At 31.5% G+C, this 23,389-nt stretch overlaps 1 protein-coding gene across 3 annotated transcripts in view; it reads left to right on the top strand.

Annotated features, from left to right (window-relative positions):
• Window positions 1–23,389, top strand: part of Rdl (Resistant to dieldrin) — a 190,693-nt gene that overhangs the window by 96,149 nt on the left and 71,155 nt on the right. For 2 of the 3 annotated variants that reach the window (XM_088243620.1, XM_088243621.1), the window contains exons 2-3: window positions 2,505–2,602; window positions 4,676–4,743. In XM_088243620.1, coding sequence (XP_088099746.1) covers window positions 2,505–2,602; window positions 4,676–4,743 — 166 coding nt within the window. Of the gene's footprint in view, window positions 1–2,504; window positions 2,603–4,675; window positions 4,744–5,737; window positions 5,806–23,389 lie in introns of all 3 variants that reach the window. The other variant, XM_088243622.1, reaches the window with a different exon arrangement.

Below are 23,389 nucleotides of genomic sequence, written 5' to 3'. Positions count from 1 at the left end.
GAATGAGGGAGAGGATACATGTGCGAGTGGGAATGAAAGAGGGAGAGGGTGCGTTTGTATGGGTGCGTAAGTATGAAAATAATATATTTGCTTAAAACTTGTAAATTGTATTAAAAATGGTACAATAAAGAGCTTATTATGTTTTCTTTTCTTTAGACTTTTGTTTAATAATGAAAATAATATTTTACGAGTGTTTTGTATGTTCCCATTTTTCCTAACATCTCAAGAAACTCACAAACAAAAATGATGTAAATTACACTGATTGATTTGTAAATAAAAACGTTTTACAACAAAACTATGTAATATAGTAAGAATTTTAATGCCATATTTAAGGTAGTTTTAATAGGTTTAATGTCGGTATACTATTACGGCTACATAAAAACATACAAACAAACACAATTTCTAACCTTGTCAAAGAGAGCAAGATTGAATCAAATCAATTTACTAAGAAACAGAAAACAAATGTAAGATTTTCATTTTCTTTGTGGACGTTTGTGTTTTGGCGTAAAGCCGCAAAACTTCATTTGTTTGAATAAATATTAAATTAACAGCCAAAGTTCGCACTGAGAGGTAGACGTCACGAGGATCGCATTTGTATGCGCTGTCGTTGCCCTTTTTGCGCTGTGTCTTTGCTTCTTGCGCTCACATTGTGAAGCCTTTGTTGTCGCACAAACAATCACCCTCTTTCTAACCCGCACTCCGTCCACCCCTACCCCGGGGGGTCGGGCGAAAGAAATATACGAAAGTAGAATAATTCGCGCGTCATCTGAAGGATTTTCTGAAAGGGAATACCAAAGTTATGTTTAACTTCAATTATCGAGATACGAAAATAAAAAGCAAGCTATAATAGAGGTACAATATTTTACGAAATAAGTTTCATAACCACTTCAAGAACTTCTATTTCAGGGGGTGTTTTAAATAGTCTGACTTTATAACAATTAGAACATTTTACAACATTGAAAATAATGTTCGAAAATCAACAACAAAATAGTGTTGTTCGTCACTTCAAATAAGTGTTGTAAACAGATTTTATAATTTTCTGAACGCCCCGCAGTGAAACTTTTTCTCTGCAATATGTGGCTAAAACCTTAGAGTATATATATACTCTAAGACTAAAACGATCAGATTTTACACTAAGCATCACTTATGACTTGAACTCGTGTAAAAGTTTGAAGATCGAGAAACCTTGTAATTTGTAATTTTATTTTATTTATTGGGGATATCAACAGTAATACATTTAACAAAAATACAACAAATAAAATAAACAGAGAATAAAACCAATGACAGATATCCACAGAAATACATTAAATACACGTACAATACATACTAGTGTGTTTGTGTGAGTGTAAGTGAGTGAGAGGGTGGGTGTTATATTGGAATGAGGGTGGACATGTGTGTAAATATTGCACAAGTGTCAAGTGTCGAAAATATAAATATATTTAAAATATTAAGAATTAGAGATAAAATATAATAAAAAAAATAAAATAAGATAAAATAAGACTTTTTTATTGAAACTAAGTATAAGACAAAAAAGACAAAAAAGTATGTTTTAAGACGCGCATTTTAAGTACCTTTCCTTTGTATAACTACAATTTACTTTTATATAAATAAATACAAACAATATATTTCTGTTTTCAAAACCACAAATAATATTCAACAGACTTTCATTTTTTTTTTCATTTAATGCATTAAATAAATAACACCAACTGAAAATATTTTATTGTTTAAAATTTTTGACAGTCGAACCATTCAAGCTTAAAAATATACATTTTAACATTAATTCCTTTGACGGCTTTTATTCATTTTCGTGATATAAATAAAGACTTTTACTTAAGGATTTAATTCATTTTAAGAATTAAAGGTCTATTCAAAATAAAGGTGAGGTGAAAACGTTGCTTTTATGTTTATAAATAGAACCTTTATACAAATTTCCCCAAGCGCTCATACAAGTTACCCTTACAATATATTCAAATATATTATGAGCCCAGGAATCGAAAGAATTTTTTTAACGAGACACCAAACAATGTTTGTTATCTATATAATGTTTTAAAAAATGGTTAATAAGTAAATAAAAGTGCATTTTCTTTTTCAAACATACATACAAAACACAATATTATTATTTAGAAATTTATCATTTTTAGTTTTCTGCTTATTATCAATTTTAATTTACTATATTTATTTAACAAGAATACAATAAACTTGTGTTTGTAATTTTAAAAATATAAGTATATAAAAAATGCATTTGGAAAATGAAGAGAAATGGTTTTCAACAATCTGTTATGGGTATAATTTGTACCCAATAAATGCTAAAGGAAGCCGTTTTGTGGATTGCTATTTCTTGATATTAAAAAAATACCGATTGCTATTTGGAAAATACGAACTATTTTTTAACCTCAAAATAATATACTTTTAATGATCGCTACCCAAAATTAACCTTTTAATTTTTTAATAAAAATTTTGACTTTATTTTTGTGATAATAATTTCTTTATTTTTCGGTTTACAGGTCAGGCGGAGGTGGCATGTTCGGTGATGTCAACATTTCCGCTATACTGGATTCTTTTAGTGTCAGTTATGACAAAAGAGTAAGACCAAACTATGGAGGTAAGTTTCGTTATTTTAATCGTCATTCTTTTTACGTTCTAATCTATTCAACTTGCTTTACATTTTAAATAAAAGCATTTTAAGAACAACGCTAATCATTTATCTACCTAAACTATCACATCAAAATTTTAAAATAATGTCTCATTCTAAGAGTACACTGTAAATCACGTTGATTAAATAAAAATGTATCCATCGAGAAATAAAATATCAATAGCGATTTAATGACTTATTTTCGTATTATTGACACTACACAAATGTTGACCTAACATATGGGTATATGAGTACGTCGCAAATGAGAAGGAAATATTTAGTCTTCAGTAGCACAGAAAGCTACAAGCAAAATATATAAACCCAAAAGAGACGAAGTCTGTGGATGCGTCGTCCGTCGGCGGTGTCGGCGCGGGGTCGTGCGTAGCACTACGCTCTGAGCGCTTCTAATAAAAGTGCCACTTTTGCGCGTTGCCACTCCAGGGGTTCGCACCTTAAGGTGCGAGAACCGAACCAAAAAGTCTTCCCGAAACCGAATTTCTCGGGTGCGTTAAGCGGGTTGCGCTCTTCCCGGATCGATTGTTTGACGTCAGTTGCTAAGCGACCGCCCAGCCTCTGGGTCAGACATTCTCTCTTTTATCCACGAGTCATTTGAGACTATATTTGCGCGCAGCCACAAGAACAAGCAAAGCAACCCGAAAGGTCCAAATTCGATCGCGAAATTCGGGGGTACTATACTCGCTAGCGGTTCCCTTTTCTTCCTGGAGCCTAAATTTTGCCTACACACCGCTGAGAATAAAGCGTACTCTTGAAGCGAAAAGAGACGTAGTGGTATCTCTTACTCTTAAACTTCGCAGTTATCCCGTTCCCGCGCTTCCCGTTTCGCTCCCGCTCGCCAAAATGTTTTCGTTTATCGGGAATTATCTTTCGTTATGGAGCTCCGGGAAAAATAGCTCGCAGACCCGGTCAAGTGATATGACGGGAAGAGTACTCACTCTACCCTCTGACGGGAAGAGATTAATGACAACGGGAACGGATTGTTCAGTCACTTTACCGTATAGGCCGCTACGATGACCCCGCGTTTAGGGACTACGCAATCGCACACTCAACTTATTCGTATTTTCCCGTACCTGTACCCAAGCGGGTAGAAAGGCCGCAAATAGGATCCTCTTACATAAAAGGTCTTTAACTTTATGCGGAAATTAAGCATCATCGCTTACTATTACTTACCGCGTGTTTCTTCACTATTTTTACTTTTTTGTAATTATCTAATGCACATTTTCATCATCTAATATACCTTTTGTCAATTGAAACTATCAGGAATCGTCGTGTCCTCCCTTTTATATCGAACGATTCCCCAATATAGGGGACTAGTTTAAAACCTTCACCTATATATTCCCCTTGTGAACTTCCCTATAAGTACATGCATTGGAATTACCTACAACCCTAGTAGATAGCATTGAGTACACTAGGGCAAAAGAGGAACAAATTCTCAAGCAAAAGTATATGAAGGTAGGGCATATAAATCGTCGAAAATATCTTGAAATATTTTTTGAATCACAATAAATGAAATTTATCAATCTTAAAGCTTTTGTAGTGTATGTGAATTGAATAACGCAATTAATCACTAGTTTATTTACGCATTCGTGTTTTAAGACTTACTTGTGTTTGAGATGACAAGCATTATTTGACTAGATTTGATAATAAGTTCATTTACATTTAAACAAGAAGAGTTCATTTAGTTCTCGTACCCATAGATGTTCATAGTTGGATGGTTACATCGACTTATTAATGGGGCGTAAATAAAAAAGCAACATGGCCATGGCCATGGACATCAATTGATTAAGATGAAATTCTAGATGATCAAGGCAGGGCCTGCATAGAACTTAGTTGACGAGCATAATTAAGCTAAGCTCAGTTCACTACTTTCTGCGGGTCAAATGGTTTTACTCTGTGTTGTCTTGGGTGGATATTTAGGGTTTTAATGTGGAAGTTTGTTGGTGAAATGGTACTCGCCGGTTGGGGTTTCTTTTGCTTTGAAGAGCACAGGGTCCGACTTGAGGTGTGGTGTTTGTTGATTTGCAGGTCCGCCGGTGGAGGTTGGAGTCACCATGTACGTGCTTTCGATCAGCTCGCTGTCTGAAGTCAAAATGGTACTGACACCAAAAAATCTGTGCATCAACATTCAAAAATAGACCCAAAAAAATATTCCGCTTCTTAATTACCCGTATTTTGTGTTTAAGTTTTGTAAATGTTCGAGTAATTTTATTTATTTTCCAATACACGTACATACAATCTGACGAACACACAAAACATGTTAGCGATACAATATTTTTATTCAGTTCAGTCATAGGTCAAATTAATGTTCTCTTATTTTATTTTGAACCAAAAAAGACACATCATTATTCTCACTTTATTGTGTGGCTTGATTTTATTTATTGTCAAGCGCAAAACTTTTTTAAAAAAAACTTTGTTAATGTTGTTTTTTTAAACATTGTTTTTCTCAAAAACAAAATAAAAAAAACAATATAATTATGTATTTACTGGCATGAAATGATCGGGAAAATACGGTTATCCGTTATAATTTCATTTTTGTGTCTCTTCATTTCTCTACACATTTAATTTTTCATTCAAAAATACAACTTTGACGGAAAGGGAAAGTAGCTCAGTTGTGTTAGTTTATTCTAGAAATAAATGTTAACATGTTCCCAGCACTCGGTAGTTACTAGCTGTACCCGAATGGGAAGTCGGATTCCTCGCTGCGGGAGGTACTTTCCCTCGCCGGGCGTGTGACACAGAGCCTCCACAGTAGAGCAGTAGTGTTGCATGCGCCTGCTGACATGACGCGGTAGCGAGACCAGCTCTGACCGTACCCGAGCGTCCAGTGCGCCCCACCTCACACCACACATCCTCCCAAATCGTCCGACCACTGTCACACTGCGCCTTTTTGTTCGTGCTAGTTTCCGTTGCGTCCCGACCGAGTCCGTCTGACGGTCTTAACTTTTCAGGAATTTAGAGCAGGCGATGGGCAACGTCACTGTCACTACTTTGATTTGGTTTTCATTCGTCGGAACATGTAGCCAGTAAGTTCGACCGTCTTATTTTGGTCAAACCTGTTATATACACGAAGACGATTATACTTTGCAGGTCCTCCGGTGGAAGTGGGCGTCACCATGTATGTGCTCTCTATCAGCTCGGTGTCCGAAGTGCTTATGGTACTCATTCTCAATACTCATCCTCAATTTGAATAAGTTTTTCATCCACCGATATCTTCTTAGCAAAGTGTGATCTGCCAAACGTTCGTTAAATTATTACATTCATTGCCATCTTCGCGTCGAACAAATTGCACTTTGCTAGTAATTTTTTATTCATTTTTTTATTATTTTACTCATTGTCGTTCTCGGCATCATAATATCGTTGTTGGCTGTCAAACGGATTTTAATGAAAATCCTTATTTGTTAACAAATTCTACTAATGCTAAATACGTACGCCCAGTCTATGTCGGTTACACTATTTAGCATTATTAGACGCTTTATCGAGAAACCTTAATAGTTCCGTGTTAAGGGCTTTCCAGGAATGCTGTTGCTGGTGGAGAAGGGAACCGCGCATCGTTCCCCATCGCAGTCCTGAATACCTGACTGTGTGCATGGCCAGTCCTTCTTGGCCAAAACATACTAATTGCTTTGGCATTGCATCTTCACCAAACTATTTAACCATTTTCTCGCGTATCGTATACCACATCACGAATAAAGTCGTTCTGGGAAAATGCAATGTACAAAGCTGGCCATAAAATAAATGTTAATTTATTGTATTTATCTCACCGGAATAACAAGAAAATATGTGTTCACATTTGGCGCCGAATGTTGGATTTTATTTGCTATGAACTAACCAACCCCCAGCTAACCATTGTTTGTAATATTTATATATAACATAATAATACTTAATATATAATACTCCTTTATATTACCATTCTAACGGGAATTCTTGGGCAAAGCAGGTACCTTGTTCACGTGCCTACCGAATCGGAATAATAAGCCGCTCACTCAATTTTCGAGAGACGTCTACTGTATAAAGTTCAACATTCCTCAGGCAGATGAACTAAAATATTTTTTGTTTGTAGTTTTGCTGTGGTTGTATGATTATTGTTTTGTATTTGCTGTACATTCAGTTCCAAATTGACTTGGAACACTGAATCGGTCTTGATATAAATGTTGTCATGTGTTGGACATGTCGATGTTACGGACCAAGTGACCCTTGGTTGCTGGTTGCACACTCGCGGTCTTTCACGCAATATCAACTAGAGGCTTCCTACTTCCGGGTAGGAGCTGCAAGCCGCAACTCGCGATACGATCACTGGAGCCTAGTCGCCGGTGTTCCAAGTGTTTGAGACTGTATGTGCCGCTTAGGGGATGGGTGAAGGACCTAGAGTGGAAACCAAATCAAGGTCAACCGAAGGTCACAGCAGGACGTGACCCATTGCCCGCCTGTCACCTGCCGCCAAGCCACGCCACCGCCCCGCCACCGCCACCCGCCACCTCCCATGTCCCGTCTAGCGCGGGCCGGTGGTACGACCACTGACGGACAGACTAGATTACTCACGATGATAGGTGGAGTCGGCGATAGTGCATGCCTGTTTGTATACAACAACATCGCTTTCTTTTGTTGCTTGATGTACTTACTTTTTTTTCACCACAATTAGTTGGCAGATGCATTTCTTTATAATAGCATTATTTTTTCTCTCTTGCAAACATACAAACAAAATCCAATGGTTTATTACCTGATACCAATACTTTCAGTTAGTTGAACTGTCTTACTTGGTTCGTATTTCAACTTTACATTATTAGAAAATCAATAATTGCGTTTTCAAAATCAAAGTATTTCTCGTCGCTGTAAATTAACTCTCACGCATTCTCTTAATTCTTCCATTTTCTTCAAAAAGGTCTAAATAATATTTTGTATCGCATCGCGAATAAAATATTGTATTAAGAAGCAAAAGTAAATAATAATATTCTCTACATATGTTCAACTTTATGTTCTTTGCAAAGTGGCGTAAAAACCAAAAAAAATCGAGAGAACAAAATAATTCCCTTAATTTGAAGAATAAATCAGAATAACAAGTGTAATAATCCGGTTGGTTCATGGTACGGATTTGGCTTAGCACAATAAAAGTAAACGATAAAATCTTTCACGGTTTAAACAGATATTTTTGTTTTTAAATTATATTATTTATACTTAAGTATAATGTATCCATAGCTTTATCGATTTAACAAACAAAAGTACGAATCTGTGCACAAATACTGATTCGTTAAATTATATTACTCACTTACCAGCCTAATAAGTTGAAATTGATTAAAATCGAAGGGATACCTTTTTTAAGAACATTTTACTTGACGTATAAATGCGTTATTTAAATTAACATAAATAAGCTAAATTATAATTCATGATTTTAAGTCTCTAGGAACTTATACTATTTTATTTTGGCTGATCAAAAATCCAATTCGGAATTTAAGAATTCGTTTGATTTTTTTTTTTCTGTCTGGCATGGAATCGTTTTTTAATACCAAATACATAATAAATATTTTTAATTTGGTGTTCGTTTTGAAAACGGGTTTAATAACTCAAAACAGTTAGACATATAACATATGATTTGAGATACAAGAAATAAAATAAAGATACCGTTTTTGATACTTGATGGCGTTTTCGGCGACTAATTTCGAAAATAAACAAGGCAACTGGGCAAAACATGTTCTTACTGCGAACTATATACTTAGGAACTACACGATTTTGCATTATTATGCGGAGAACTTTACGAAACAAATTGAGAACTTAACTTTTGTTTTGCTTGCAAGTTTTAACTTAATAATATGAATATTTCTCCACTAATCCATCTTGCATATATTACCCGGCTAATTTCAAAGAATTTGAGTTGAATACTCATTCAATCCTCACTTCGTTTTCTTGACTGAAACTTATCTTTCTCGAGTATTCAATATTCAGCAGATTTATTCTCCAGCATCTAATCAAGAACTTGGTAGATAATTTTGCAATTTGTTGTGATAAATGACCTTAAAGAATGAAGTGATGCAGTACCATTGTTAATAACTTTTTATTTTAAACTATCTTTTTTGATTTATTAGGTATTTTTACATTTTTTTTTTATATAATCGGACGTACATTTAAAAAAATATTTTGTTGACCGAAATTTGGTGTGATTTTATCATAAAACATACTGGAAAAAACATTTTTTTTTATTTTAAAGTTTGCGAAATAATGTTTTTTATGTATTTATTATACGGCACAAGTGCCTTTTACAATATAAAGTATACAAAATTATGAGTTAGTTAGATACACAAAAAATTCAAAACAATATTTAAACATGGGTATAAAAGGAAAAATAAAAACGACAAGAAATATATTTATAAATGTTTATATATGTACATGTATGTATGTCAGTATACAAAAAATATAGAAAATATAAAATTAATAAACACCAGATCATAAGCATAAGTAGCTTTTGCAAATTATTCATTAATCTTTACTATAGAACATCATAAAATATTAATAAAGAGATGATTTGAATTCACAGACTCAAGTTAAAAATGTCGATATGAGAACATTCGTTTCCTAGTCTGTGTATGCGCGGTATTGGTGAGTGACAAAGATGGTTGGTTTGAGAAGGGTGACAATAATATAGTATATTTTGTCTAGTTCTCCGTATTGGTATATTACTGTTTAATTAATCTGGGAGTTTGCAACAACCGAACTAATAATCAATTATTTTATTTAAAAATATAAGGTCAGTTATTTTTCTGTTTTATTATTATTTTAATAATTACGTTTCCCAATAACGTAGAGACGAGTAAAACTATAACAAACAATATGACGTTTTTTCGCAATAACTAAAAATATCATCAAACCCTTATCTGCACCCCACAGCGCATAAGGCATTTGTAAAATCGAATGTAGCGTATTTCGATCATATGTTGCTCGAAAGTAAAGTGATCAGTCTCGCGCTTCAGGTGCTATATAAGGCACAATGAAATACTTGGAAAACCACCTTTTAATCCAAATATTGCATCGCAGGCGAACGCACCAAAGGGGGCGAGCGTTTCTTTTCTCAAAATCGTTTATTAGTATTTTTACCTTAGAGCATTCATCGAGTCGAAAACACGAGTTCAAGATTCAGGTTCTATTTCACACACGGGGCATCTATCATCCTACATCCGCACGGACCTAGACAACTTGCAATAGCTACTAATGAAAAAGTTGTTTTTCTACAGTAACTTTGTCGATTACCAATGCAATGTGATTTTTTTTATCCCATTAATTGTAATACTTATACCTACCTCAGTTATTTCATACTATTTCATATATTTTAATTTATTTGTATTATATACTTAACTTGCTATGTTGTTTCATTTTTATGTACATATTATAACCATACCTTTATGGAAATATTTTTCTGTCTTAAAATGAGTTAGTTGTAACTCCTGGAAATACAAATAATAGTTGTATGATCTAACAGTTAATTAAAAAAATAGTTATTTCTCATTATTTTTGTAATATAAGGTATTGTGGTAATAAATTACAATTTATCAAAATTAAAGTTGGTTTTCACATTAATGTTTATAAACCGGGTATTTCTGTGGATTTGGGTAAAGAGGTACACGTTACTATTAACTGATTGTGCAGGGGAGGCATTTAAAGTAAAACATTGATTTCATTATATAACATATCGTTTTGGGTGCTATTTTAGGACAAATTCGAAATGCAAATAAACTTAACAATGAAAGAGGTGATGCCGTACAAGTCATATTGTTTCTTCAAGAACAATTTTGATTCAAGTTACGTATACTTGTTTACCAGTAACAGTACTTTAGCGTTTTTAATAATATTTTCAAACTATACAACATCAACTAATTTTAATACTGAAATGCGAAAAAAAATTTTTTTTTTCTTGACATCTATTTCTTTACTCAATTTTTCGTAGACCTTATAGAATGGGGCTGCATACTTAACTCGTTTCTCAATTTGTTTGACATGTACCTATATCTTTACCTAAATGCCTCAGATTTGAAAATAGGCGCTGAATGAATTGAAAAGTAACTTAATTATAACTAAATGCCTAAAGATTGTACGTTCATTATGCTGAAAATACTTTTTTCTAGCTAATCCGCGACTAAGTTTATTAAATTTCTACCAAACTGTAGGTAACGCTTTCCCGCTGCAAATGGCAGAGATTAATGTGTAGAAGTGTGTAAAGAACAATCATTAGGGCTCACTAATTACTAAAAGACTTCTCCAGAGTTTCCCAAATTCAGATTGCAAAAATTAAAGGAAATAATAAAGTTTTGTCTGCATTTTACAACTCTACTGAATGCATTTTTTTGCTAAACCCATTTTGCCTTCTACTAAATAAGCATTTTATGGTCCAAGCTACGAGTAGTATCCTTATTATTCATATTTAATGCATTAACTTTGCAGTCAAACATTTATCAAATGTTACTAAAAAGATGTACATAACCACTTACTGACTTTTCTTTGTCTACCGGTTTCGAGACGTCCCCGTCTCTTCGTAAGGACACCAATTAATCTATCATGCAAATTCTCCTATACTCCTGCACCATAGTTATTTCACAAAGAAAATTATTACTGAAATATTTCACATTAGAAAGACTTTGAAAATAATGTTTCTTTTAATAATCAAATAACCTTTCCATATAACGCATTATATTATGTTCCACTGTAATGGTCACCCTATTCCTAGTAAACTCATGCTCCTCTTTTCCTCCCCTCCTCATTTTTCCAAGTATTTCTCCCACAACATCAAATATGTTCATAAATTATAATCAGTGCATGTAAGTGTTATCTTAAGCATGTGGTTTTAAATCAGCACAATGGTTTCATATTTTTGGGCACAAACTGTGGTGAAGGTACATATATGTTGGGATTTGGATGTCTGTTTAATTATCATTTTAGAAAAAGCAAATTATTTTTAGCATTGAAGATGACTCGGTTGATTTGAAACCAATGGATTATATTTAAATAATTAGTGTTAAGGTGTAAACAAACCTTATTTTTCAAGATTGCTAATACGTTTTAAAATTTAAGAAATTTCTTAAAAAAAACTATTTTATTTATTTTATCTATTTTTTAATGAGTCAAATTAACCACTAAGATAGGCATTTTAAAAGAACGAAGACAATTTATTTATTCAAAAACTTTTGCAAAACTTGATAGTTTTTTTTTTCTTGTAATTAATATTAAAGTTCCTATTATTTATTTATATAAACGCCCAATGGGCATTTTAAGGACCTATTTATACATAGAAAATTATTATAAAGAAAAGAAGAAAGACACAATGGTATATAGTAGACTTTTTGGGAGTAGAAGCGGAAGAGAGGTGTTTATAATTGAATTTGATTCAGTGATCGTTTGAAAGAAGAGAACTTGGTATCAAAGAAATTAAGACTGGTATGTTTGTTGGCAGACCTAGGAATTCTAGGCACAGGAGAATGAAAACCATGGTTAGTTCTATGGTTATTGGTATGAAAGAGTAAGTTTTGTCTGAGGTTTCTAGTTAGGATATTGAATTTAATTGAGCTCAGTAGTTCAGGCGCATCAAAGAGTGAGTTAAGAATTTTAAATAGAACCAGAATATCGGATTTATTTCAACGGTCTTAAAGAGAAGATATATTTAAGCTAATTTCAAACTCATTATACGTATATTGGTCTTTGGATAAGCCTCACTTCCAGTCTATCTTTCTTAAAAATCGATGATGAACTGATTCAATATTTTTGAATATGGAGACCAGATAACAGAGGAATACTCTTTACCCAAATATTTAATTTTGAGAGCAGTTTTCAAGGAGTTGTAAATAACTCACTATTAGAAAACGGGAATCTAGTCGGGGTAGAGTGGGGTGCAAACCACGAACCTTTGAACCGTAAGTCCGAGACACCAGCCACGAGACCGTAATCCGATTCTAGTTCATTTATCAAAATTTATCTATTGTTTGATATTTTTAACAAAGATGAAGGCTTTTAGAATTTGATAATCTAGGTATTTACAGAGCTTGTGATCTGTTATCTCAAAAGTGAAGACTTTAAACACCGTGTGACATTTACCATTATTGTTATGCGTTTGTTGACTTTCATATTCATGTATGGCATTTTTCCATTCTCTATATATGGTTGATTTTATTATTTTATTTCTCACGCAAATTAGCTCAATATAAATGAAAGCATGGATAAAACTAGCGACATCTATTGTTGAAAAGGAGTAGGTCTATAGTTAGGCAAACAAGATGTTATGAAATCAGATTTTATTGTGAAAGACTGTTTTCAAATGAAATTTTGTCCATTACTTCCCTTTAACAACCTCCACTATTTTTTTTTCATCGAACCCTATTTAAAATCTTTCCGTCCTCACTCAAAAGGTTGTTGGATTTAAACATACGTATTGAATAATTCATTAAAAAATATATGAACACTTACCTACATACTCAATAAATAATATTTTTCAACAACTATAGTTTTATTAAATCAAATGACGACATGCAAAAATAAAATATACAAATAAGCCGTTCCCCCGAAGGGAAAGGTAGGGAGGATTGAACGCCATATCACTCTGTCTTTGTATACAGACCTCGCAGACTAGACAAAATTCCGAGTAATCTATTGTTTAAGTATATATGTAGTATATAAAGCAATTGTATTTTTTTGTTAATAAACCATGATTGTTATTATTATCATATTGTTAAGAAACTTATTTGCAAAAAGGCTTTGTGAGCTCTTTTTTTGTATTGTAGGTTCTAAACACTTTAATTCTTTGTCTGTCTGCTAAGATTTCGACTTATTGAAATAAAAATTGCTTTGTCTAGCAAATCGCGTGCGCGCTGATCGTTCGCGCAAGTAGGTGATGAACTTTAATGAATGCAACGGAATAATTGACTTGATTACATGCGGTTGCTAGCTTTAATCCTTTGTCATTACAATTCGTGATTCTCATTGAGTAATTAAGTGTGTGCAGTATTTTATCCCTCTCTATTGTTCGTTGGATGTGTATCGATCCGTGAATTTGCCAGCTCTACAATAATCTGTTTTGTGTTGTGAACAGCTAATACTTACTGATCCGCTGCTTAACTCGCATTACGCTGATTTAATAGCAACCGCAAATGTTTGAATTATTGATCCGAAATACTGATTTTTGTTTTAAATAAGACATTATACAGGATTTCAGTTTTGAAGAGAAAACTTCTTTACAATTTTCTCGGCATTTCTAGGCAGCGATTTGGGGGAGCCGAGTTTAATCAAAATAGTGAGAGAATCGGTCGAGCATTGCTGCCGTGATTAGTTTTGTTAATAAATGCTTTTAATCCATTTCGCAATTTTCCTAAATTCATTTGCCATAACGTTTTATTAAAAAATATAGGAATATAATTTAACAATAGATGTGTGCTAAATAAAAGATGGATTCCCGAGTAGTTTTTTAACTGTATTATTTCAATTAATTAATAACACACATCATTTTTTATTATGAACTTATTTTTGTACATTAATAATCAGTTTTATTATTTAAGTGAGATTGTTAGACTAACATGATATTCAATGTTGTTAAATTTTCAAAGTGTAATAAAAGTTTAGTTTATATTTTTAGTCCTCCTTTTTTATAAATTTAACAGTTTAAAGTAATGAAATATATTTCGACTCAATTTTAACTTTAACAACAATATTGTTATTGTTATATCCAAAAATCTTTGTTTTGTAAAATAAACTGGACTACAAAAACATTTCAATTGAAAGAGACATTTTCAGAATTTTAAGTATTTAAGTAAACTTTCGTGTCGTGTTGCCTTTTTTGAGTTAATTTGCGTCTCAATTAGCCAAACAAAACAAGGAAAATGTAAAAAGAAAGCCTTGAAATTTCCAAGGTAACGCCCGCAAAAAACATAATTTTCTTTTTACCATTTTTGCTCAAATGTATGCAAGTTATTACGCTTTTATATGTGACTGATTCCCTAAAGACTCGACGTTTTGCTTAACAGTTTTATTTTGCAAAGGGTACAGATTACGCCACTTGAGTGTTTTCCGTGTTCGATAGGTTTTCTGTGACATTTTTACTTCGTGTTTCGGTTCAAGCATTTTCGCGCGAAGCGATGTTCCAGACTTAATACGATTGGCGATACATTCCCAACACACTTTACTGAGTTGCGAAAGCTTGGGCCTGAAATCAGTTAGTAAGAAACAGAACAGCTGGGTGAAAGTTGGAGGGTGTGTGAAGGAGTGAGATATACAAACTTTAGCTTCGGTTTGGCTAAGGCGGGAGGGAGTATTTTGGTAAAATATTGCGGTAGGATTCCGATGTACACGATAGGTTGGCTTGGGCTTTTTTTCCACAAATCTTCTGCTCTTTTTTTGTTTACATATTGTCTACGTCATATATGATGAAATTATAAAAAAACTTATTTTTAAATAACCCCAATAGAAATCATAACAATTCTTTTACCCAATTGCTGATTTTTTTTATTTAAAATTTATTTGTTTGCCATTACGGATTACATTTATTCAACAAATTAGGTTTTTTTTTTTATTTATTTTTTATTAATCAACATATTTACATAAATGATACATGTTTCTTTTATTATTCTAAGATAAATCTACTTTAATACGCATAGTAAATGTAATAAATGTAACTCTCTAAAAAATTAAACCAGTTTTTGTTGCTTGGAGAGTGGCTTACACTGTTATAGTTACTTATTTATAAGAATTTATATTATTTCGAAAATGCACATGAAACAAAAAACGATATAAAAAGAAAAACAGGAAATAATAATAAAACATTAATACCTATTAAAATAGAATGCTGTTTTTACACGGGTTCAAAAAAATATTTAAATTTACTTTGAATTTATTTATTATTATACTCGTATTAGTTTTAATAGTTTATTTATTGATATTTTGTTGTTTTTTCTTTATTTCATTTATATTATATTGTTCAAGAAAATATTTTTATAATATTTTTTAAAGGCTGTCTGATTATTTTGTTTTGTTTTATCTATTAATATTTTTACACCACTATATTTATTTATTTATTATATATACGGCCGAAGTCAATTACAACAGTTACAAAAAGAAACATTCATATAAGAAAATGTTTTTAAAAAATGAGACTGTGTAGCAAAGACAAACAAGGCATATTAAATAATAATATACAATTTATCCATAAACACGATACACATATAAGACTTCTAGCTGAACCACGCCAATCCATCTTCATCCTACACTGCTTTAGTGGCGAAGAGATCTACAAAAAACCGGAAAATCTATCCCAAGAATTCCAAGCTATGTGGCAAATTGACCAATCTATAACCCAAATTTTTACCGGACATGGAGCCATGAGAAGTTACCTATATAGGTTTAAATTAGGGAATGATGACTATTGTCCATGCGATGGTATTTCTTCACAGAGTATTGAACATCTGTTATTTCAGTGCCCTTTTTTAATTTACAACGCCATAATCTTAAAGCAGAATGCTGGAAAGATGGGATATCTTCAAAAGATATCCACACTGTCGTTAAAATTAATTATCACGCGCCATTGTTCTTGGACTTTGCAACAATGGTGATTGGACTTATAAAGGTAATAAACTAAAATCAGTAATCGTGTTCGATTTCCAAGATAAACAAAAACGATTTTTTTTCCGATTACTTTGGCCTTGTACATGACACGTAAGGCTACTAAATACAGGGATCTAAATATGTATTAAAAAAATATATATTTAAAAAAACTAATCTACACATTCTGGACATTGGGGCATAAAAACCTAATTTGCTAGTAACAGATATAATATAAGATGTTTACTTCTGCTGACATGGTTAGGAACGTGAAAAGAAATTGGTTGCAACAGAGATGGGACATCACTTTTAGCATTAAGTATTCTAAAAATGCATATAAGGTCCATCTCAGTTCTACGTTTTTCCAATGAAGACAGATTAAGAGATTGCTCTATTTCAAAATAGAAATAATTACCTTAATCTATTCATTAATTTATTAATTATAATTATTAATTATGATTACTGTACAATAGAATTTAATTCATTATATTATTGACCAATTATTTTTACACAAGTTTACTCGAGTAGCTATTATGCACATACTTTACATTCATTTTTTCTGAGTCCTGAAGAAACACCCAGGAAGAGTGTTTTCGACTTGATATCCGGTAAAAACCCTGAATAAAAAAATCGAGTAGAGATATGTCCGCCTAGTGGTTGATGGGTTCGCCTTTCACTCTTGTGGTTCTGGGTTTGATTTCTGGAAAGATAGATGTGAAATACTGATTTGAAGGGTCGATTGTACAACAATAATTTATTATTCCAGGACTTAAGCGTAATAGTGACCACTTTTAATTCATATCAAAGATAATCGAACTACACTGAATTCGGTTCTTAAATGTAATGCTTTATGCCCAGAAATAGGACTGATGATTTCATTTGTACTATTGTGTATTTTTTATAGTCACTTTTATTATCACATAAGATTTAAACCTACTTTTTATGATCCTTTTAAGCATTAACATTGATCAGTTTATTTTATTTATTTATGTGATCTCACGCTACTGCATTGATTTTGTTTTTGAAGATTTAATTGTTCAATCTTATTTTAAAATAAAAAACTTCGACGGAGTCGAAAGTAAGGTACTTTATTTTACATCATATGCATTTTTTTTAATGTTCGTGTTTTGAAAACGGTAAAGACATTAATTTATTAAGACACCTGTGCTGAAAAAATATAAATGTAGTTATGGTAGAGTGGGATTTAAGCCTCGGACCTTTGTTCTGTGAGTCCATAATAATACAACGGGACCACGACCCGGCTGAAGTATTTTTCATGTAAATTAAATTTGTTACATCATAAAAATTTCCAAGGTTGGTATTTGTCGGACACACCTCTTTACTTTAAAATATTTTAATGAACGGTAACATCTAAAACTTTTTATTATCTTACAAAAGATTATTTAACTAATCGTAATATTTTGTTCGGTGATTATGATGACAAGAATGTTATGATCAATTAAGGTCTCCGATACGTAATTTTTTTTCAAATATGTTTTTCCAAGTAAGATATTATTTTAAAACATGAGTCAATAATTTTTTTTCAAATATTTTTGAACCGTTTCTACGATTTATTTTTCTAGAGATATGTAATTTATTATTTTGTAGGTACCCATTAATATCGTAAATTGCGAATGTTGTATGTGTTACATTGATTTTAATTTATTACGTCTGTGTAATGAAAATACGTACAAGATTGTGTAATGAAAATAACAAATGAAAATAATATTGTGTGGAAATGCCATGCCCACTTTATTCAATAACTGTTCGTTATTATCACTACTGTAAAGCGATTTAAATTAAATACAATATAAGAGTTAAAAAAATATATGGAAAAGAAACAGTATACTGAATCTTCCGTATATTTTTTCATCTGCTGTGTGCATTTTATATTATATTTATGATTATTTATTAACGTTGTTTTGGGTAGAGTTTAAAAATTCCGACGCACGCTAGCGTTTCTGGAATTAATCATGGATTCCAGGAGCGTACTCCGCAAACAGCTGTGGCGTACTTTAGGGCCGCAGAGCACCGATCGATGTCATTTTCGATTCGACTTTGGCCGTTCCCGGGATTCGGCACTTTGAACGTGCGTCCTTTTCTTTTGAAAGTTTGAATTCGGGAAATTATTCCCGCTTCGGCGGAGCGCCTGCGCGCCTCGACGCCTCTCTCTGGCCGCCAGCCAGCGACGCAATGCGACGCCGAATGTTTTTAGGGGCAGTATATATAGCTACAACCTTAGGGGCATTATACATACTGCCTTAGGGGTGGTCTACACTCTACATAGACCTTAAGGGGGGCGACACTCGCCCGACAAATCTTAAAATAGCCGTCTCTGAAATCGCAACCCGCAGTCAGCTGCTGGGCGCGCTCTTTTTCAGCGCCCAGAAAAATACGAAAATATACGCATGATATTCCTTTTATTTTTTTATTTACGTTTCATTTCTTTACTATTGTTCACCTTATAATCAGAAAATAACTTAATGTGATATATCTTTAAAATAAATACATGAAATTTTTTTAGTACTTCGTGAATTGTAAATCAAACTTAACCTTAAATGCCACCATATATACATATATACAACATATTAAACATTTGTATCCACAGTTTTTTTTAAAGAAAACCGAGTTTATAAAATAATAGAACAGTATAAACTGTTAATGATTCTAGGCGATAAATGTAACAATTTAACTGTGTGTATACCAATCCATAAATGTTTATTTAATCACCTAAGAAAGGTTAAAATAAATATAATTAAAAAAATGTTTTTTGTAACTACTAAAATTCAAACAAAAATTGCATACTTTGTCATTGCGTCGGTAATATCTGTAAGTAATAATTTTTTAATTTAAGGAGAAAATTTCAATAATGTACTTTGCATGATGGATTTTTTTACGCGTTTTTTTTTTATTGATAACATAAAGGAAAAATAAGTAAATAAGTATATTTTTAATAAATATTGAATGGTCCTTTGTTTATACAAAATTGTGTAATATTAATAAAAAACAAAAATTATTTAACAGATATAGCTGGCGCAACACCGATTTGTAGAAAGTGATTAATTTTATAACATGTATCATTAAAATAGATACAAAAAAATAACACTGATTAAACACAACCATGGCTGAAAAATTATTTTATTTGTGACGCATGTCTTAAATGCTTACAACTATTATAATGATAAACAAAAAACGATATGTATGAAAAACAAAACATCGCAACGTCCATCATACAGCAGGTGTAAACCCTGATGATCAACACAGGAATTCAATCCGAAATTTCCGCAAAGAATTCGAACGAAACATTACACAATTATCGATAAAAACTTAATTCGAAACATTATTTACATTCTAAAAAGTCATTAATGTAAAGTTTTGATGTTAATTTAATTTATTCTTATTACATTGCTTTAGCTATTTTATTGTTTCTTCTTTATTTTACTATTTTTGTACTTATCATTTGAGATCCTTCAACTCCGTTATAATACTTATATTCGGAGCACTTTCCTGATGGTATTTCATCATATAATTAAAATTATATCATTCTGTTTTATAATATTGATCGCCGCAAATTAATATTTTTGGAAAATCAGATACTCGAGAAAAAAAATATTTTGTCAATGGGGATGCCGGAAGTGAAGGTTTTCTAAAATTAAATAGTGAAAGTCATTCCAAATTTTCTATTAATTTAAAAACAAGATTTAAAAAAATCAAAAAAGGTTATTATTTATTTAATTACTGACCGGTTACGCAGTTTCATCTCGTTTCTTTATAAAGGTACACTTTAGAAATGAATATAATCCTTTTTTACAATTTAAGGGACACAAAATTGCTTGTGTCATTTGCCAGTCTTCTAACTATCGCATCCAACAAAAAAACTGTACATCATTTAATGATATATAATTTACCTATCATATCAATACACATTAAGTATTCCGAGCAACCCTATGTCAACAAGGTTGATATGTACTTATGAGAAAACTATAGTGAACTGATAGACGTAATGTGATCGTATTGAAAAGAACTTAGACGTCATTGGTTTCGGATAATTTATTTACGTTTCCTGCGAATCACACTCACGACATGTTATTTTTCTTATTTATAAATGTATGCAATTGCATACTTTTTTTTACTAAGTTGGACCTAAACACAATAATATCTGTACCTCGGAGGATTAAACATAAAAGTTAATTTTTTGCAATTTTGAAGGAAAAAATTAAGGAATTATCTTAATAAGCTATTTAAACCTGAAAAAAACACCAAAGTCCGCTTTCGTCGTTAGAATGCTTTTTTAAGGTGAAATAAAAATCTGAAGTCAACTTTGTATTACTGCAAAAAACATAAGTAGTCTCTGATACTAATTATTTATTAAAAATTTTACCCGTTTTCATATTTATTATCTTATAAAGGGTTTTTATGCTGGACGCTAGTGTTGAACCGTAATAATTAACAAGGTTAAAAAATACATGGTAAAATAAATCAAATTATAACATGTGATGCAATAGAATAACAACCCCAAAAAATAAAGTATAATTACTAAAGAATTAAACAACAAATAATAACATACTAAATTAGATAACATAAAAAAACCATCATAAATGTTAAAATACTTACTATGCTAATTTTGTAACACATATAATCAAATATACAAAATAATAGTATCATTGAAATCAATATAACAATACAAAAATACAATTGAAGTTATAATTGAGATATAATTTATAGAGTAAGAAATTAAAGTAATAAATAATCTGGCAAATAACATTGTGCACTAAATTAAACACTACAAAAATCATTTAAATATCAAGATATATAATAAGCTAAATCATGGAAGAAAACCATATTAATAATTTTTCACTGGTCTCGAACTTTTAAAAGAATGGTAACCCATCGATTGTAATATATGTACTATTATTATCGAATAAATATTTTTTTTGCACTGAAAGTTCTTTAAAGGTTTAAATTATCTTATTTGGTTAAAAAGTTATGATGTTTAAGAAATCGCGCGATTGGAAAATCTTGTTTCCTGAACATTCCATTCAATTTGAGTCCCATGATTTATCCTCTAAGGTACGTACAGCTATGCTAAAATAATAATTTCAAATTTATTTTTGAAGCGTTAACTTTATGATTATTCATTTTATACTTATTAAAAGTGAAATAAAAACACTTTGTTTACTAACCACTTAATATTTATTTAATTACCGACTGGTTTCAAAATGACACAATCTTCCTTATTCATAATTTTTTTATTTTTCGGATATTTAAAGAAACACACGGGATAAAAGAGTAAACGAAACCCAGTCAGAGGTTAATTTTTTTTTATTGTGCATAAAATACGGGTTTGATATTTTATAAATATAATTTTTACGTACTTGAAATAATTTTAATCTCTTTTGTTTCCAGATTGCCATTATACCACGCATACATTATGAATACATTAAAAATATTTACAAAATGTCATTAAATATTTGTATATAACCACTTTCCGACTTTTCTATGTCTACCGGTTTCAAAACGTACGTCTTATCGTCAGGACACCAATTAAACAACGATGCGCTTTGTAGCTGCAAGACTTTTTGTGATGTTAGCTATCATATTAAGTAAATGTTATCAACTATCAAATATCTAAATTTAGCAAATGGGATCTAGAATTTCAACCGTCCATGCGTTCAGTAGCTGCAAGACTTGTAATCTAGCTTCTATTTTTATAAATTTGTTGTTTATTTATTTTTTTAAATATCACTTAAACTCTAAACTTATTTGTCAAATAAAAAAATATAAAAAATTTAAATAGGGGCTAGATTTCTTACTATCCATACGCTCTGTAGCTGCAAGACGTGCTGTTATCTAGCTCCTATATCTAAATTGTTAAATATCATAATTTGAGGTGAGAAACTAGAATCCCAACCGTCCATGCGCTCAGTAGCTGCAAGACGTGCTGGGATAGTCATTTATTGTACAGCGCCCTTGAGGTGATTTTCACAAAAATGACGCTATATAAATTATCGAAACATATGCAAAACCTACTGTACACATTCACAATGGTAGTTGCACAAAAGACGGTCCTGACAAAGAGACGGGTACGTCTCAAAACTTGTAGACATAGAATAGTCTGTAAGTGGTTATATACAAATATTTCATTACATTTAATAAAATGTTTGTCCACAAAGTTAATGCTTTAAATATTAATAATCATATTACTTTAATTTATACTTCATACACCATATTTTAACTATTATTACAATTACGTTTTGCTATTGTTTTTTATTAATTTTAAAAGTCCATTTAATTTTGTTTATTTTATCATATTTGTAAGCATATATTATGTATAATTTATTTTATTAATTTTTTTGTTATTCCTATTTTGGAATGTTGCTCTTTATAACACTATTTTATCACGTGATTTATTATTTATTTTAATTTTTATCCACATTTTATTCTTATCAATTATTATTTCTTAACAGGGGTACAGCTTAAAAACCATAATAAGTTATTGAATTTGCAATCAAAAGTAATTTTAATTGAATACTTTTGTTATTTTAATTTCAAATATAATTATTATATTGACATCGATAATATCCCATAAAAATACATACATTCACTAAAGTACAATTAATATGCAGTACAGTATATAGTAGTATTTTAGCGGGCGCTTTAAAATTAATAAAACCAATAATCTCAGTCAACTGAATTGCATTTCAATCAAACACTTTAATATGCTTTTGAAAATACATTATTCGTAAATATTTCACATATTCATCTCATAATAAACGATGAATACTTTGTGTCATAAATGTTCAATTATTTACAAATTAGGAGAAATAATTAACTATGACAGTATTTTTTTATTATTTTATAATGGCTGTCATGTTTTAAAAACCCATTCCGATTTATTGAATTTTTTTTTTTTTCTTTTAGTAAGTTGAATCATTGAATGTCATCGTCGTACTTTTCCGCACCTTATGGTGCTTAAGGCAGTACCATTTTTGCCACGTGAAGGTAAGATGATCAGTCTTGCGCTTGAGGTGCCAGTTCAGGGACTATGAAATATTAACTTCATTTACCTATCCGAACCTAGTGGTGCATACAACGCTGTATTGGAACACTGTACATTTACGGAGACTGGACTGCGGACGTGCGGACCATGAACCCACAGCGTGATATCGCATGATTGGCCCA

Source organism: Micrasema longulum, unplaced genomic scaffold (assembly GCF_059751315.1).
Source record: "Micrasema longulum isolate JH-2025_06_02 unplaced genomic scaffold, ASM5975131v1 h1tg000220l, whole genome shotgun sequence".
NCBI classification, from domain to species: domain Eukaryota; kingdom Metazoa; phylum Arthropoda; class Insecta; order Trichoptera; family Brachycentridae; genus Micrasema; species Micrasema longulum.
Note: the sequence above shows the minus strand (reverse complement) of the source record. Positions and strands in the feature narration are given on the sequence as shown.